At 34.9% G+C, this 17,297-nt stretch overlaps 1 protein-coding gene and 1 pseudogene across 1 annotated transcript; both read right to left on the bottom strand.

Moving 5' to 3' along the window:
* Nucleotides 1-4,325: 4,325 nt before the first annotated feature.
* Nucleotides 4,326-6,621, bottom strand: LOC149572484 (sugar transporter ERD6-like 6). The gene is made up of 10 exons (XM_089815846.1): nt 6,394-6,621; nt 6,224-6,286; nt 6,044-6,133; nt 5,772-5,831; nt 5,387-5,452; nt 5,200-5,275; nt 5,036-5,100; nt 4,822-4,911; nt 4,506-4,586; nt 4,326-4,367 (listed from the first exon to the last, which is right to left on the bottom strand). The coding sequence occupies exons 1-10, from the start codon at nt 6,619-6,621 to the stop codon at nt 4,326-4,328; spliced, it is 861 nt and encodes a 286-aa protein (XP_089671972.1).
* Nucleotides 6,622-9,260: 2,639 nt separating this feature from the next.
* LOC149572483 (uncharacterized) overlaps nt 9,261-17,297 on the bottom strand; it is a 40,603-nt pseudogene continuing 32,566 nt past the window's right edge.

Here is a 17,297-nt window from a genome sequence, read left to right as displayed (position 1 = left end):
TTATCTTCCCTGACAAATCGAGGTCGTCTTCACCACTGGAGACCAAAAGTTGTCATGTTGCCATTTGTTTGTGGTTTTTCACTAAATTTTTTTGAGCCTATTCGGTGCAATCACCAAATCAAATTCTTCAACTTTGACACATGTACTTGGGTTGGATTCTTTAGGAAGAGTGCCAGGTTTGTATTTATACATGAATGCATCAACACTACTGTGATGACAGTCACCGATGCCAGACAGTGAGGGGGTAACTACATGTTGTTGAACATTTTTCTCATTATTGGGTAAACTGTCCATGATATTTTGTGTTTCAAACTTCCATTGACATGTGTTAAGAATTGCAAATGTCATTTCAACAGTCAATCCCATAATTCAGAATGGAAGCTCAAGAGATGGCAGAAATCGAATAGGAAATGCTTGGTCAAATTTCAATCCTAACTTTTGGAGTTCGCATAATCCCATGAATATCACAATGCAATATCTCACTAGTGTTCAAATTGTGGATTCTTATAAACAGTGGTCGAGAGATTTGATAATGGGTGTGGAACCCGAGAGTACAGGGTTGGTTCGATGCATGCAAATGATTTGACAGAAGGTCTGATAGTAAAAGGTATCTCACAAAGCAGATGAAGTAAATCATCAATGGTTTGATGCGATGTCCTTGCTCATCTCATGAATCTAATTTGGAAGCCCAGGTGGAAAGATATATGATAGGACCCGAGCCTCATATCATGACAACTAGACCTATTCTTCAATGGTCTCAAAATAATATATTTCCCTCTTTTCTCCAAACCTTCAAAATATTAAACAAATAAATGCTTGATTAAAATACCATTTTGGAAGTAATATAACATATCAAAAACTCAAATGCCCTTCCTTTGGACCACCTATACGAAAATGGGTGATCATTGTTTTAGGGTTCATTAGGTCATTTTTCCAAAACAACTATGCTTCAAACATTGAACTAACACCCCAAACTTGGTACAACAACTTTTTTTCCAAACTAATGATTTTGGCACTAGTTTGTTTAGCCAAAACTTCTAAGTTCCCCAAACACAAGAACCTCACCAAATTGTGCCAAAAACTAGGGCCTTTTGTTTCTCTGACCAAAATTCACTCGAGGACTCAAATGAAAGTTGAGACAGCTTTAGTTGGACATGCCCAACATTCTTCTATCATAAAATCATCTCCTAATTAGGCTAGATCTTTGATTCAAATCTATATATTATCTCCCCTCTTACAATTGAGATATTGCAATAGGGTATGCTTATCTTGGCAATTCAAGGAAGTCAATGTCTAGTACCTGCAAACCTACATAAAGATGACTATGTACAAATATATATTTATATAACAAACAATAGAAGGGAGTAATACATCATGTAGATCTCGACTCATAGGAAACTACAACTCCCTCCCTCAACCACATTAGGCATGTTAAAAAGAAATGTAAAATAAACACACACAACATACGCATGCAAGTATGGAGTAAGTAATCCATGATCATAAACATAAAGCATCATCATTATTTGTAAATAAATAATGTAAAAGTAATGATGGACACATTACCATCCACATATGATATCTCACACTCTCCAATAGCTCCCAATATAAATCAAATCACTATATAATATCATATATCAATAACCTCCAACATCACTGACATAACCAACACATACATGAAACTGACCTAAAAGAGTTTGGCAATATGAACTAAAAAGAAAACTATGGGGTAAGCACTACATGCAGTGTGGAATGTGATAACGAGAAATGGTAAAGGTCACGGAAGCATAATGGTTCTAGTAAAAGAAAATGATATGTCATTCGGTTGAAAATGGAAGACTCTAAAATGCATTTATGTGGTTCAAAGTTGTGAAAACAATAATGTTCACAAGATCGCAACATGTCACTTTACCCCACAAGTTTCTAAAATGTATAAAAATCATAGATTAGATCACAAAGATCCTTATGTAACTCTAAAGAAGGATATTATGTTTTTGCAATGAGGGGTCCTTGTTAGATACTTCAAAGTTAGAAAGGAAAATGGTTGGGCTAGTATTTCTAGCTACAAAGAAAGTTACGATTTTATTTGGCTACAAAAAAAGAGAAAAGGTTGATGGAAAAAGAGTTTGACATACAATTTAAAAACTTCTACCTAAATAAGATTGTGACTTTCTTTGTAATTAATATTACTAGCTTTCCCATTTTCCTTTCTAGTAGTCAAATCTATGACAAGGAGAGCATCCCCCATTACAAAAATACTAGATCTTTAGAGTTACGTAAGGGCTCCAATCATTTTGGGAAAGACTTGATAACACTATGTGGCAATTAAGATTTAATAATTTGCAATGTCTTATCTAGATGGTTAAAATCAAACAAGTTCACTTGCAATACTTGCAATGGTGCATGTGTTATATATTATGCAACCTATTCTCATAATTTATATGAGAGAATTGAGGGTGTTGTGATTGGGGAACACATATCATATCTCAAATCTGATCATAGACTATTGTACATAAATTTGTTGTGGGCAAATGATAAGCTATTTGGGACAAAATCTCAATTTCCTCAACGATCACTTTCATAAGGGAAAAAATCTTTTGACTAAAAAAATGGTAAACATCTTTAGGGCTACAATGAGACTCTATAAGGGGGGAGGACATGCAAGTGCACAATGTTAATAGATATGCATTAACAAAAATCTTTAAACAGAGTATAGTTAGATAAGGAATTTAAAATGGGTAGGAATATACGAGAATCAAATTAAATAAACCTTGACGTTAAAGTTTACAAGAAGATTCTAAAGATGAAATGAGTAGATTTTATGGTCACAAGGAAAGAGGAACTAATTTTCCTTAGTAAAAATAACCCAAACTATTTCGGAAAGAACTTTAGTCTAAAAGGAAACAAACTAAAAACAATATTATAGCCACTTAATGGTTTGATTATGCTAGAAAGTTGTATGAACAAGAAGGTGAGGTGGACCAACCACCCTTGGTCAACAACATGAACAAAAAATCATCGTGAAAGAGGTGAAGATGGGTATTAAGAAACTAGGACCACATTACAAATATCTTCAATAATATTAGTCGACATAGGTTTCCTAAAGATTGGACATCAGCCTAGAATGCCCTATTTTAAGAGTGATGATGTCAATAACCCCTCCAACTATAGGAATGATCAATCCTCGATTTATAAACTTATTTGGCAACGTAATAGCAAATAGGTTGAAGAAAAACATAAACGTATAAAAAGTCAAACTAGTTTTAGGCCAAAACACTCAACAATTGATCATTGTATCGCTTTAAGGCACATTATCAAAAAGAGTGGGAGAAAAAGGATGAGGTATTTTTGTTGTTTTGTTGACTTTAGAAAGGCTCTCTACACTGTCCCTAAGGACAAGCTTTAGGTCAAAATGGAAGAATTAAGGATCCCTATACAAAACTTCAGTTGACATTTCAAAATCAAAACTTGAGTCCGCATTTTTAATTCAAAACTTTAGCTAACATTTCAAAATCAGAACTTGAGTCAGCATTTTAAATTCAAAAATTTAGCTAACATTTCAAAATCAAAACTTTAATTGACATTTTAAAATGTTTCATGAGCAATATTGGGGTCAAACAAGGTTGCCCACTATTACCTACTATGTTTGTTTCGCTTATAAAATGTTTCATGAGCGATATTGGGGTCAAACAAGGTTGCCCACTATCACCTACTATGTTTGTTTGGCTTATAAAATGTTTCATGAGCGATATTGGGGTCAAACAAGGTTGCCCACTATCACCTACTATGTTTGTTTGGCTTATACATTGACAAACTTGAAGAGTGGTTAAACATGCAAAATACTGAGGGTATCAAGTTGAGAGAATATTTAATCAGGTTGTTGCTTTATGCGGACAACTACTCTCTTTTTCCCTTGAGCACTTTTGCAAAATATTGTTACTATAGGTCAATATCAAAAAGACTAAAGTCTTGATTTTCTCTAATTGTTAAAAGCATTATCAACATAAGTTTTATTTTGAAAAAATACCCTTATATCGTAGGATTGAATTCAACAAAAAACTAAGATGAAATGGTTGCAGAAAGAAAAGAACATTAGAAAGATGGAAGACATTTTATGCTCTCCAAAACAAGTGTTGAGAGGCAAGCATTTAGGATTGTTCTACTGATTGTTTTTATGGGTGTGAGTCATTGACCATCAACACTTAAGCCTCAGAATGGAAGAAAATCAAGGGAATCCAAAAGCATATGATCACAAACAAGTTTAGAATCAAAAGCACTATCCCATTTGATATAATGCTAAGTGAAATGGGAGCTAAGTGAAATGGGAGCTATCCACTTAATTGCTGCAAAAGTTGCAGCCCAATACCAATCTGCAGTCTCCCATTTCAAGACAATATCAGCATACAAAATTGTGAGTTGTGTCCATTTTGGAAGAATGAAGTAGTTGTTGACTGATAAACCTACTTGTGTAAATTGGTCAAATGGGGAAATCTTAAGATGTAACTCACAGTGAGAGGAAGGGCATATCTCCATTCAAAGATCTCACCGAATTTGATTCTACTTTGCTGACTATTCATCTCCATGACGCTCTAGACTCATAATATTTCCATTAGTTAGACAAACTTCTACCATTATAGAGGTGATGTTAACTAATAGACAATTAAATCCCATTCACGATAGGAAAAGCTTAAAAAAAAAGCAAAATCTGTACAAAAGCAGATGACTCCTCAAAGTGGTAGAATATTGAAAACACAGTAAGAAGTTTGATGATGCAATTAATGGAACAGGCAAAAAATGCAGTTCATCTTGGAGAAATTGTAGCACCTTGATTTCAATTGCTTCAAGGGAGACATCAATATTAGATCCTCGGAGTGCTTGTAGTGAAGCTTCAAAACTATCATTACCAACTTTTGCCTGCACTCAAGTAATCATAAATTTGCCAAATAAGTTTCTTTGTATAGTAAATGTCATTTTAAAATTGTTAGCGATAATTGAATAATATCATTTCAAAATGTATCTGTATGTGAAATATGCTCACCAGCCATCTTGGGGATTCCAGTATGAAGAAGAGGTCGAATACCAAAAGGGCACAAGGGATCATACCTGTCCAGCTAAAGTTGTCAACCTATCATTTCTTTCATAAAAGTTAAAAATCTAATTTATTTTTTAAAATTCACCCAGCAAAAGCATAATAAAAGGTACCTGCAACTGCAAGAGGATGCCATGAAAGGAACAGTCCAAATTGATATGCCAGCATAATACCAATTGTCACAGAAAGCTGTTGAAAAATCAATTAAGTATAAGATTCAAAACTGTATCAAATTACACTTTATATTAGGACTATTATCATGATTAATATACAAAAGAATTTTGAGTTTACAAAATAGACCTGATTTACTGCCCCAAGACCTCCTCGCAAATGCTTTGGTGCAATCTCAGATATGTATACTGGTACCTAAAAGAACCATGATATGGTTAGATTCATAGCTGTCCACGTGCCTGTATGCTCTTTAATTTATTAAGTGTAATAATTTATGGCTTAAAAATGACAACAATAGGCTTGTTCTAGATTGTGAAAAAAAATTGACTTACAGTGAATGAGATGACTCCCACTCCAAAGCTTGTGAGCACTCTTCCCAAGTACAAAAATGAAGAATCTTGTAACCATAGGGTGATGACATGAAAAAGAGGAATTTCCTTATGGTCCAAAGGAAAATCACTACCAAACTTCTTATTCGTTTAGCTATCATTTTATCAAAGGAAAATTAGCTTGCCTTGGCAAAAGAAATAGCAAGCCACCCAAGAATGTTGGGAATGGAAGCTACTAGTAATGCCTACACACAAACAAAGAAGAGGTTATGCAAATCTAAATGTGTGTTAATTGCACTCATCTTTAAAGACTGGGTACAAAAAAGAATTTATATGACCATCATTGCTACTAGATGTACAAGACAAAATCTTGCACTGTATCCCTTTAGCGGTAGCATATTAGGTCTAACATATAAATTTATTTTAGTAAAGAAAGAAAAACATTGAAGGCACTTACCCCTTTCCGTCCAATATAATCAGCAACTTGTCCACTAATTATTGCACCCACCATGGCTCCAACATTAGTTAAAGATCCAAATAAGGAGAACTGACAGAAACAACAAGACTCTATATTAGGATCTACCACATAAACTATATTCTATCCTATTGCAAAAATGCATTCATCAAATAATAGTACCTGGGAAACAGTTAACCCAAGATCATTGATGATCCCACTTTGTGTGGGCGAAGAGTATCCAATCTGCAAGAACGTTACTGTCAGAAACTTCCTTTTTTTATTCAGGTCGACTCTTGTAATGGATGCATGGATTAAAAATCAATCTATTCAAATAAGAAACTATAACTTACACAGAAACCAAACTGTACAAGCCCCAGGGCAACTATTAATGTACATAATATTGCAGTTATAGCACTTCCACAGAAGATTTCAACATTATCTGCCTTTCTAGCATCTTTACCGCCATGACAACCAGATTTGGATATGGTTAGACGTGTGCTTCCTTTCTCTAAGAGAGCCTTTTTAATATCTCCATTGCCACCCATGCTTCCCTTTTCCAAATCATCCATGTACTCCATTGTTTTTATAGGGTAAAATCCGTAGTGACCAAATTTTTTGCAAACTTACAGGCCTGCACAGCCAAAATCCTGCTAGCAAAATATTCAACGCTCCCCTCAGGACCCGTGACAAGGGCTTAACTACCTCTTATGTACCATAAGTTGAGTAGTTCTATTGGGCACTGACAGATCGGTCTTTTGGTGCAATGGCAACTCCACTCTAACAAGTGGTCCAAGTTCGAATCCTCAAAATGTCAGGTAATGCTCAAGTAACGCTGAGGGGATATTGTTGGAAAAATGTTCAACACTCCCCTCTATAAGTTTAGTGGTTGTATCAGACACTAACAAATCAGTCTTTTTGGTGATAACAATGATAGCAACATGCAACATGCAAAGAAGTAGAGACTCAAAGATTCAACAATTTGGATTTTTAAAACTTAAGCATTCTAGATTCCAGGACACAAGATTTCAACATTCCAGGATTCAAGGACCCAAAATGAGAGAAAGAGTGCTCATTTTATAATTTTCATGTAGGGTGAGAGCATTGGATTTGTCACCCACAGACATGCGATGTGGCAAGAGATTCCTATGACGCATATGACAGAATATGCCAAATGTAAGATTCTATGACACATGAGAGTCAAATTTGGCTAAATGTGGAAGAGAATCTATGACGCATCATAAGATTCCTCAACCCACTTAAAGCCAAGAATCTATGACGAATAAGCCAAATAGGGCATGCGTAAGAGGTAATAATAATTCCTATGACGCATATGACAGAATATGCCAAAAGTAAGATTCTATGACACACGAGAGTCAAATTTGGAAGAGAATCTATGACCGGTCATAAGATTCCTCAACCCACTTAAAGCCAAGAATCTGTGACGAATAAGCCAAATAGGGACATGCGTAAGAGATAAGAATATTTGATTATGAAAAATCTCAGCCAAGTGTCAAAGGAGAATCCACGAGGTGTCATATCCAAGTGTCATGATGATGGAATATTTGAATTAAAAATCCTCTTATTCCAAAAAATAAGAATTAGCAGAAAATGGATTTAATGATGAAAAATGGAACTTAGGAATTAAGAATTTCCATGGTTTGCAAATAATGAATCAATTAATTAATAAAATTAATTAATTGACGATGATAAACTAATTAATTAATAAAATTAATTAATTGAGGATGATAATTAGGAAGAATAATTAGAAAGAATAAGATTAAATTATGGGTTATTTAATCCTATAGAGAAAATTAGGAGATGATTGGCCAAATTGATTAAATGAATGCAATTGTATCCTTTGATGAAAATGTGACGATGATGGATATCGAATGAGATGATGAAAAGGTTGACCAAAGCCATGGTCAAATTAATTGATAGATCAAAATTGATAACATGCCAAGGACACATGACATGAATTAATTGATATGTAACATTTAACCGACATTTTAAATGCTACAAGATTGAAATTGACTGATAAGGTTTGATCATAATAACACTGACGGAAACTATCAATATTATTAAAATGGTTGATGATGCCATGATCTGACATTGAAAGCCTCAACAATGTCAAAGATTGAATGAGATGAATGATATTTTGATTCCCATCAATACAACTTCATAACCTATACATTCATAATGATATAATTCTCCGATGATATGGATATAAGTAGAAGCCAGAAAATCCAGTTAACATATTCAAAACCGTTGCAAAGAAAATTGAAGAAGACAACAATAGAGGAATAATAATGATTTTAAAAAGATAAATAGGTTTTAAGCTATATAACAACAGACTCTAATTAAAGATAATTACAAGAGTAACATAAAAGTGGAAATAATCGAAAGGCACATTACTCTCTTAGTGCAAATTTTCACGGCTTAAACAGTTCCATTTCAGTAATTTCATAACAAGGTTTGAGCAGTTTCCATTTTAGGACCTGTCAATAATACCTATATGATGAAACATGAAGAAAGCTAGATTATGTGGTCTATTAAAATAGACGATTCAAATGTCCATAATGCTCAAAACCATCGAAAAACTAACGTACAAATAGACTATTTCAAGGCAGTTGCTAAAAGATATATATGATTCTTTTTTCAGGATGCCGAGTTTACCTTTGTTTATGTGCCTCTTCTAATACCCCGAGCACAACATTTGCTAGTAATGAATATTCTGATTTCAGTTTTATCCAGTGTTTAGTTCCAGTTAGCATAAAGCTATTAATTTCAATTTCATGAACAGTACTGCATATTTTTTAATTAGGAAATGAGCTGTTGGAAAGGAGTTATTTCAAATTTTTATTCTTTTCAACCATATTTTTGGTCAGCTTTCTAAATAGCCATGTGTTCAATCAGTACAATCTTAAAAGCGGTGATTAAAAGTGTAATGAGTGCATTGCCTCTTAAAAATTAATAGACCAATATAAGAATGCACCTAATTTTACAAATCTAGCAAACAAATTCAGCTACTGGCAAGAAAAGATGAAGAAAGCTATAAGACAAAACATGAATAAACATGATAACTAGCATAACAAACAACCTGATAATAAAAATTGAACGAAATTTGTTTTTACAGCCAAAAGCCTTCAACAGTTCCATAATGAAGCTTAAACAGTTTAGCTTCAAGATTCTTGAAAGCGAAACAATGATGCCCATACAATAAACATAATGAAAGCTAAAGCATTTGGTTAGTGTCATAAACAGACGATTCAAATGACCTCAACAGCTGTGAGTCTGTAAACTGCCTACCATCATGATGCATCATAACAGCTTGACCATGTGAATTACTAGTTTGTGCCTGTAAAGTCCTGTGCATCAAGTCCATGGTGCGTTCAATATCTTGGGAAGTTGTTGGATGGGAACCTCTAAAATTATTTCCCTGCAACAACCTGAACATGTGTCCTTCATAGTTTCCAATACCACCTAGTTGCTCTCCTTGGTGCTCTTTATCTAAACTTACAGGAAAGCCACTTGTGGAGGACTGGGAGCTATTAGTTAGCAATTTGTCTGGCGAGACAAGACCAAAGTTGCGCTGTGCTGCTTGCTGGTGCACCATGAGAGGCTGAGTGGTTTCTTGTATAAGCTGATCCATTGTAACACCAACACTCCTTGGGGTAATGTGATCAAATGAGGCTGAACCTGGAGCCCCCCTTGAGGTCCAGGAGTTCGATGACAGAAGAGAGAGAGCACACCCAGAGTCAGAGATTCCTGATAAAGTAGCTGATGCTACACCTAACCCTGCAAGATCTTCACCGAAGGAAGATGATGAGAGTGTCAGAGCTTGACTCACATGTCCCCTAGTGCTTTGCAGGTACTGAGGAATGCCCTGATTAATAGCACCGCCAGGTACACCCTTATTGGAACTCTGTAGATACAAAAGCAACTTGTCTGTGTTGTAACGAGAGAGGGAGCTTCCCATTACTTGTCCATCAAATGGTGATTGGTCACCTGACTTGACCCTTGGCCAACATCCTTTTCCATAGCCAAGCTTGAAGTCAATGGAATCCCCCAAAAATGAACTTGTGCCGTATCATGAGTGCATGAAATATGATCTATCCATCAATAAGTTGCTAATTCGCCTGTCATCTATTATTTAAATATGAGAGAGATGTCAGTTTGCACATGCAGTGCAGCTGTGTTATTTTCTTGATAGTAGCTCATAAAGAGCAACAACTAATTAATTAATTTTTGAATTTACCAAGAAGATTTTAGTTGAAACTATTTTTTGCTAACAGACATCTATAAATCCTTGTGCCTAATTGAGCATAGGAATTGGGAACATGGCTGTGGTCAGAATTTTCTTTGTCTAAGGTTTAACATTAATCTCAGATTGGATTACCTCTAGTTGCAAATATAGAGGCCCTAACGAGTAGAACAGATGGGCATGGGAGTGAGGAAATGTTGTAGAATAATACACCATGGACGCCTGTTCTATGAACCAAAAGGTTACATGTTGCAAAGTTGTATACTGAAATGTAACATGATTCATCACTAATTATTGTCGATGGCTATTAAAGCTCTTAGTGCAGGAATATTATTCACAACTGCAGATTAAAGCAAACTATGTGTACTGTGGGTCGAGAAAACACCAAAGCAATTGACATCCTCAAGTTTAAAGCACTACTAATGTCAAAATCTCACAAACATTATGCAAAGGAAATCAAATTGCAAAATGAAAAACTTAGGGTTCGTTTGGTGAGCGGAATAGGAATATGTATTTCGGAATAGAATGCATTCCTGTTCTCTGTTTGGTTCAGCCAATATTTGATAAAAATTTGCGGACCCAAAAATTTATGTTTGCTAAAAATTTTAAAAATAGAATAGGAATACATATTCCAATAATACCTATTTTGGTGGAATTGCAAAACCTCATTTTTGGGCCAAAAATGGAATACGTATTCCATTTTTACTTCGTATTCCAATCTCATTTTGGTGCATCCAAACAAGGAATTCAAAATTTTTGGAATACGTATCCCTATTCCACTCATCAAACGGGCCCTTATGAGTTAGGATGATGTCTAGCTAAAACATTACACACTAAGGGAAGAATTAAGTTTCAGAAAAAAAGTCAACTTTGACTATTTAACACTTTTGATCTAAGAATTAAACTTAGTGTGTGATATTTAAGCCATTCTAGCTCAGAAACGACCGAGGAATTAACCCACTTTTCGTGGGTTGGCTTTATCCCTGCATTTAGGTGGATGAATTTATTATAATGAATGGTACTCATTAAATGGAAAATGGAAAATGGTACTCATAGATGATTTCAATCGTAGGACATGGGTGTATTTTTTAAAGAATAAATCTGAAGCATTTGATAAATTTGTAGAATTTAAAGCCCAGGCTGAAAGAGAATGTGGACATTACATCAAGGTCCTCAGATCAGATAGAGGAGGGGAGTATACCTCCAATTCTTTTGTAAATTTTTGCAGGAAACATGGCATAAAGAAAGAGCTCACAACTAGCTATACACCACAGTAGAATGGAGTGGCTGAAAGAAAGAATAGGACCATTGTTGAAATGGAAAGGAGCATGATGAAAGAGAAAGGTCTCACAACTGAATTTTGGGGAGAGGCTGTGGCAACAACAGTTTACCTAATCAATAGGTGTCCCACAAAGGCAGTTCGTGACAGAATTCCAATGGAAGCATGGTCACGAAGAAGATGGGCAGTTTAACACTTAAGGGTATTTGGATGTGTTGCATATGCACATGTGCATAAAGAGAAAAGGAAAAAATTTGATAACAAAGGTGTGAAATGCATTTTCACAGGGTACAGTCCAGAATCAAAGGCATACAAATTGTATGACCCACTGAATAACAAGATGATGCTTTCAAGAGATGTGGAATTTCTTGCAAATCAGTCTTGGTATGGTTCAATTGATGAATCACCAAGCACTTCAAGTAAAGTGCCAATCATGAGTGAAGAGGATGCTGATGAACATCAAGAAGAAGGAGTAGATAGAAGGAAAGGCAAGCAGCCTCAGTCATTACCGAGCTCCTCTAGGCATGACAGAGTGTCAGGGCCAAGCAATAGTAGCGAAGATTCTAATCCCACACTCTCCTCCCTGTTACCAAGAAAGACCAAGAGTCTTAGGGAGATATACCAAGATGAAAGGTATGAAGATTATGATGAGAGTGTTAATTTTGCATTATTTTCTCATAGTGATCCAATATATTTTGAAGAAGCTATTAAGGAGAAGAAATGGTGTAAGGCCATGGATGAGGAAATAGATGCCATAGAAAGGAATGAGACATGGGAGCTAACTAATTTGCCTCCCAAGAAGCAAGTGATTGGAGTGAAATGGGTCTACAAGACCAAATGCAATGTTGAAGGCAATATTGATAGGCATAAGGCAAGGCTAGTAGTCAAGGGCTAAAAATAGTAGTATGGAAGAGATTATGATGAGACCTATTCCCCTGTTGCAAGAATGGAAACCATGCGTGTTGTCATAGCAATTGCAGCTCAACACAAGTGGAAGGTATTTCAAATGGATGTGAAGTAGAGGCTGAATACATAGCAGCAAATGCAGCAGCATGTCAAGCTATTTGGCTAAGGAGGATCTTGACAGATCTGAATGAAAGGCAAGGAGATGGAACCACAATTTATTGTGACAACATCTCATATATTGCTTTGTCTAAGAATCCAGTCTTCAATGGGAGAAGCAAACACATAGAGATCAGATATCACTTTATCAGAGAGTTGGTGGAGAATGGGGATATCAAAATTGAATATTGCAAGTCTGAACAATAGCTAGCAAAAATTTTTACCAAGCCATTAGACATTGAAAGTTTTGTACACCTAAGAGAGTGTCTTGGTGTAGTTTATTTGGATCAGTAGTGATCCTTATTTGTTTGGCTTGGGATAAAGGGGGAGTGTTGGAATATTAATTGTGGTTGGTTGTTTCTCCCTAGAGCCAAACGCCCACCTACCACCCTGAACGTTCAAAAAATCTATTACGGGCAGGTGAGATTTTGAAATTGAAAATGAGAGGGAAAATAATTTTGCTAAAGACAAAAGGAATGTTTTATCATTCATTTTGATTAGTTAGTTAAGAAAGAGAAAGAGCTCAGAAATTGCAAAGAAGAAAGAAGGAAAAGTGATCAGTAGATCCATTGGTGCAGAGACAGGAGGAAGTGTTATTCATGCCTGTAGTAGCACGTGCTCCTTTGTGTCATTCTGTAAGTTTATAGCTTTTTTTTTTCATTTTTCCTATTGAAGCAGTGATTGCTCCAGGCATTTTTGTATGCAGCCATTAGAGCTACACGTTTAATGTTTAAAGTTTGAAGCCTAAAGTTTTTGAAGTTCTAAAATTTTAGGGTTATTTTTAGGGTTTTCTGGTTGAAGCCGAATGCTCCCAGATTTCTAATAGTTTGAATTAGATTTGAATAGAAAGTAAGCAGGCATACTCGAATCCATTATTTTCCTTCTTCTATTCATTGCATTTTGGAAAGTTTATTTGGAAGTTTCAAGCTTTGAGTTTCTGGTTTTAATGGTGAAATCATTCACCCTGGAAGTTTGTCACTCGGTTTGCCCTTTACCTTGAGTTTTAATTTTATAATCATTACCGAGTTCAATCAGTGCCTTCATCTACCAAGCTCCTCTCTACAGTGTCTACCGAGTTCACTCGGTGTCTTCATCTACCGAGCTCCACTCTCTTGTGGCTACCAAGTTCACTCGGTAATCGCTTTGCCTACCGAGTTCACTTGGTAATCACACCCTCTTTGGTTACCAAGTTGTGAGCTCTTCATTTACCGAGCTCACTCGATATCCTTTGGTTACTAAGTTGTGTGTTTACTGAGTTCACTCGATAACCTCTCCTGCTACCTTATTTTTTGGTTACCGAGCAAAATTTATCACTCAATAATAGTTGTTCCCAAGCAAATCTTAGGGTTAGGTTGTTTTTTGTGATTGAATTTTTTTTTAATATTTTCTCACATAATGTACACTATCTTCATGATTTTGGGTGGTGTGTTGTAGAACTATCTAGAGGCATCGGAGCTTTTGAACTGGATGGTTTTTGCATTTTTGTCCACAACTAGTGAGCGATCTAGTTTGTTGAGAGCACATAGGAGGTGCAGCTTGCAATAAAATTGGAAGTGAATTTTTTTCTCGAGACCCACGAAGATGAAGCACATGCCCAAGTTTGGGACCGAGATTGTGGGTGGGGTTATGCTGAGTGAGACCCTTGAAGAGATGCTGGCGAAATGGGGATTCAAGGACAAGCGATAGGAGGAGGTAGTGTCTGGCCTGCATGCCCATTTTTCATAATAGGGCTATGTATTTTTCTTGTTCTTTGCAGTGTTTTGAATGGTTATGTTGAGGTGTCATGGTAGCTGGTGGCTGGTAGCTGGGTGTGCAAAGGGTGATGTCTATTTAGCAGAATATATGTATCAGATTTGATGTTTTATTTTTATTTATTAATTAATTAAAAAGTCATAGAATCAAGTTTTTTGATTTTTTATTTAGTTAATATATAAAACAAAATGTCAAATCTGGTGCATTTCTGTCATAAGGAGATTTGTCAAGTGCTCTTAAGAGGTTTGGCACTTTGGGAAAACTTGTTTCTAGTGGAGTAGTTTTATAATGTAAGATAAGTTTTTGGACATAAAAGTACAAAGTCAAGCCTTCAACTAAAAGCCTATTGACTAATTAAATAAAATTTAATTGAAAAGAATATAAATTACCTCTAAGGATCTTTTCCATATCAAGCGTTGGATATATATATATATATATATATATATATATATTGTGCATTAAGATTATGTTTTTTTTTAATAATGAATAATAATTGTTTTTCTATATTTGTGGAGTAAATGAATTAGAAGCTCAATGCTAGTCTCTATAGGTTGGCCACCAATTTGGGTAGGTTTAGGAGAGGATACATTTTGGTAGAATAGAGTTCTATAATTCTATAGATTGTAGCTGCTATAAAGATCACCTAGTAATGCATTACATAGACTAGTAGGAGAAACAATCATCCACAAAAGTTGAACAATAAGTAATTGGACTGCAAGGAAAATAATCTACTTAGAAACAAACATCTCATGATTGAAGCTTTATTTATCTCCATTACCAGTAATGTGGATGTCATTAAACCATCATTCTAAATAGCTTGGACCATTTAAGCATCAATATGAGACCAATACAAGCTCTTATGAGTACAACAATGAGATCGATACTATTTTCTTTAAGGGAAACCAAACTAGAAATCACTTATGGAGACCAATGGTCACAACTTAGAAATCCACTTAATTAGAAACCATTGTCACACTAGAAGCCAATTATGGAAGACCAAAATGTTGGATTAATTAGGAAAGGAAGGATGCTAAGAGGAGCGGGAGAGGTGTAAATCAATATCCTCTAAAAATTTTATGCCTTTTCAAATTTGATTACCCCTTTGTATTTTTATCCACTTCGTAAACATACACATACATTACTTCAATATTTATATGAAAGTAAATATAGCTAATATATCTTGACATATGCATGTAAACATAAATCAACAACATGAAACATAAAAAGGTGATTTGGTCACGTAGAAACCCAAGGTAGTTAGAGGGAAAACTATTGTGGGGATGGTACCCACAAATCCATCACTACTGCAGTAAGAGGTTGCCTTATTAAGGCTACAATGGGGTATCACTTCTAGTGACTTACTCTACTAGGAGTAATATAATCAAATCTATAAAGATCTACCTTTTGCAAAGATTTTACAACACTATACTGAGTGTGTACTCTATTAAGATATTTACAATAATATTGTTAGGTCTACCTTGTGAAAAGATTTTACTATTACAATGATTAGAAAATAGCAATGAAAATGATCTATATAATTGCAACTTACTTTGCTTGATCAAATCACTCTTCTTCTCAATTATTCACCTCCTATGAAGGATGTTTCAAATCCTTCCTTATGCTACTTGAATCTTTGGTTTGTAGTAGAACTTCCTCCTTGAACTTCTAGTATAACCCTCTAATAGAAAACATCTTCAACAACAACAATATTTTAGCAGGAATAACACCAACATCAATCTATAAATTGTTCCCTATAGGTCCTTAAATATGTATCTTTTTCCTCCTATGATCCTTGACCACATTAGGGTTTAGGAATGTTCTAGAAATCACACTTGATCTAAATCAATGATCTAGAGTCACCATTGTTCCATTATTTTCTTTCCTTTTAGTTCATTGGCTTCCATTCTATGTTGGAATCATAAACAATCAAATCACATTTACCAATAAATCTTATCAAGTCATTTTCTTGATCTTTGTAAATGTAGTTTTTTGCTTAGTGAGATTGTTGTTCTTAAGATCTTGTGTCATTTTAAAGATTTATGTATCCTTTGTAAGGCTTTATAACTTTGTTGTCACTCAGTGACCTTCCTGCTTGGTTAAGCTTGATCTTCCTGGTGATGTCTCTTCTCGATGAGTATTGGATTGCTCAATGTATATTGAGCTTGGTTATTACTATCATACTTATACTTATTTCTTCTCCTTTACTCAAGCACAATAGCATGGCTTGGTAACTATGTCTACTAGGAAATATCATTTGTTCTTCTCTTCTCTATCTTTTTGGCACTAATGGTCCAACATGAATCTACAATGAGAATAACACATGAGTTGAACTTAAAATTCCATATAAGTCGTCCCTTTTAGAAGTGAACTTGGGTCTCACGGGGATAATTTAATGTTTTAACCAATTGATGTCAACATCTTGGACATATTTCTTATATTTTGATTAGTGTGTCTTTAATATGGTGATTAGTCTATGAGAGTTGGGCTCACAACATCACCGCATCCCAATATTATTATCATCCATTCTTTCAGAATGATCCCAATCTTGCTCAAAACTTTGACCAGATTCATATTTGAAAATGTTGATTTGAGTCTTAAGCTTTTACAATTTAAATTTTGACTAAATCTCAAAAAAATAGATTTTGAAAGCCCCAGTGAAGAGAGGATGAATTTTCAAGGCCAAAACATTAGGTCATATAAAAAATTTGAGTTCACTAGTATAGGAAATATAAATGATTTACATTAGGCATCTAGATTATTTAAATAATGTAGTCAATTACATAAAAAATCAACTTAGAAAAATGAAAGTTTTGTTGATCACACATGAAACTAATTAACCATGTAATCTTGGATTTTTTGGATAATGAAAACAATGTCTTATGATTCATCAATTAATTGGA

This window comes from Cupressus sempervirens, chromosome 2 (assembly GCF_028749045.1).
Source record: "Cupressus sempervirens isolate cs-2001-9-10 chromosome 2, ASM2874904v1, whole genome shotgun sequence".
In the NCBI taxonomy this organism is placed as follows: domain Eukaryota; kingdom Viridiplantae; phylum Streptophyta; class Pinopsida; order Cupressales; family Cupressaceae; genus Cupressus; species Cupressus sempervirens.
The sequence above is the reverse complement of the archived record's forward strand: the minus strand, read 5'-3'. Positions and strand labels throughout refer to the sequence as shown.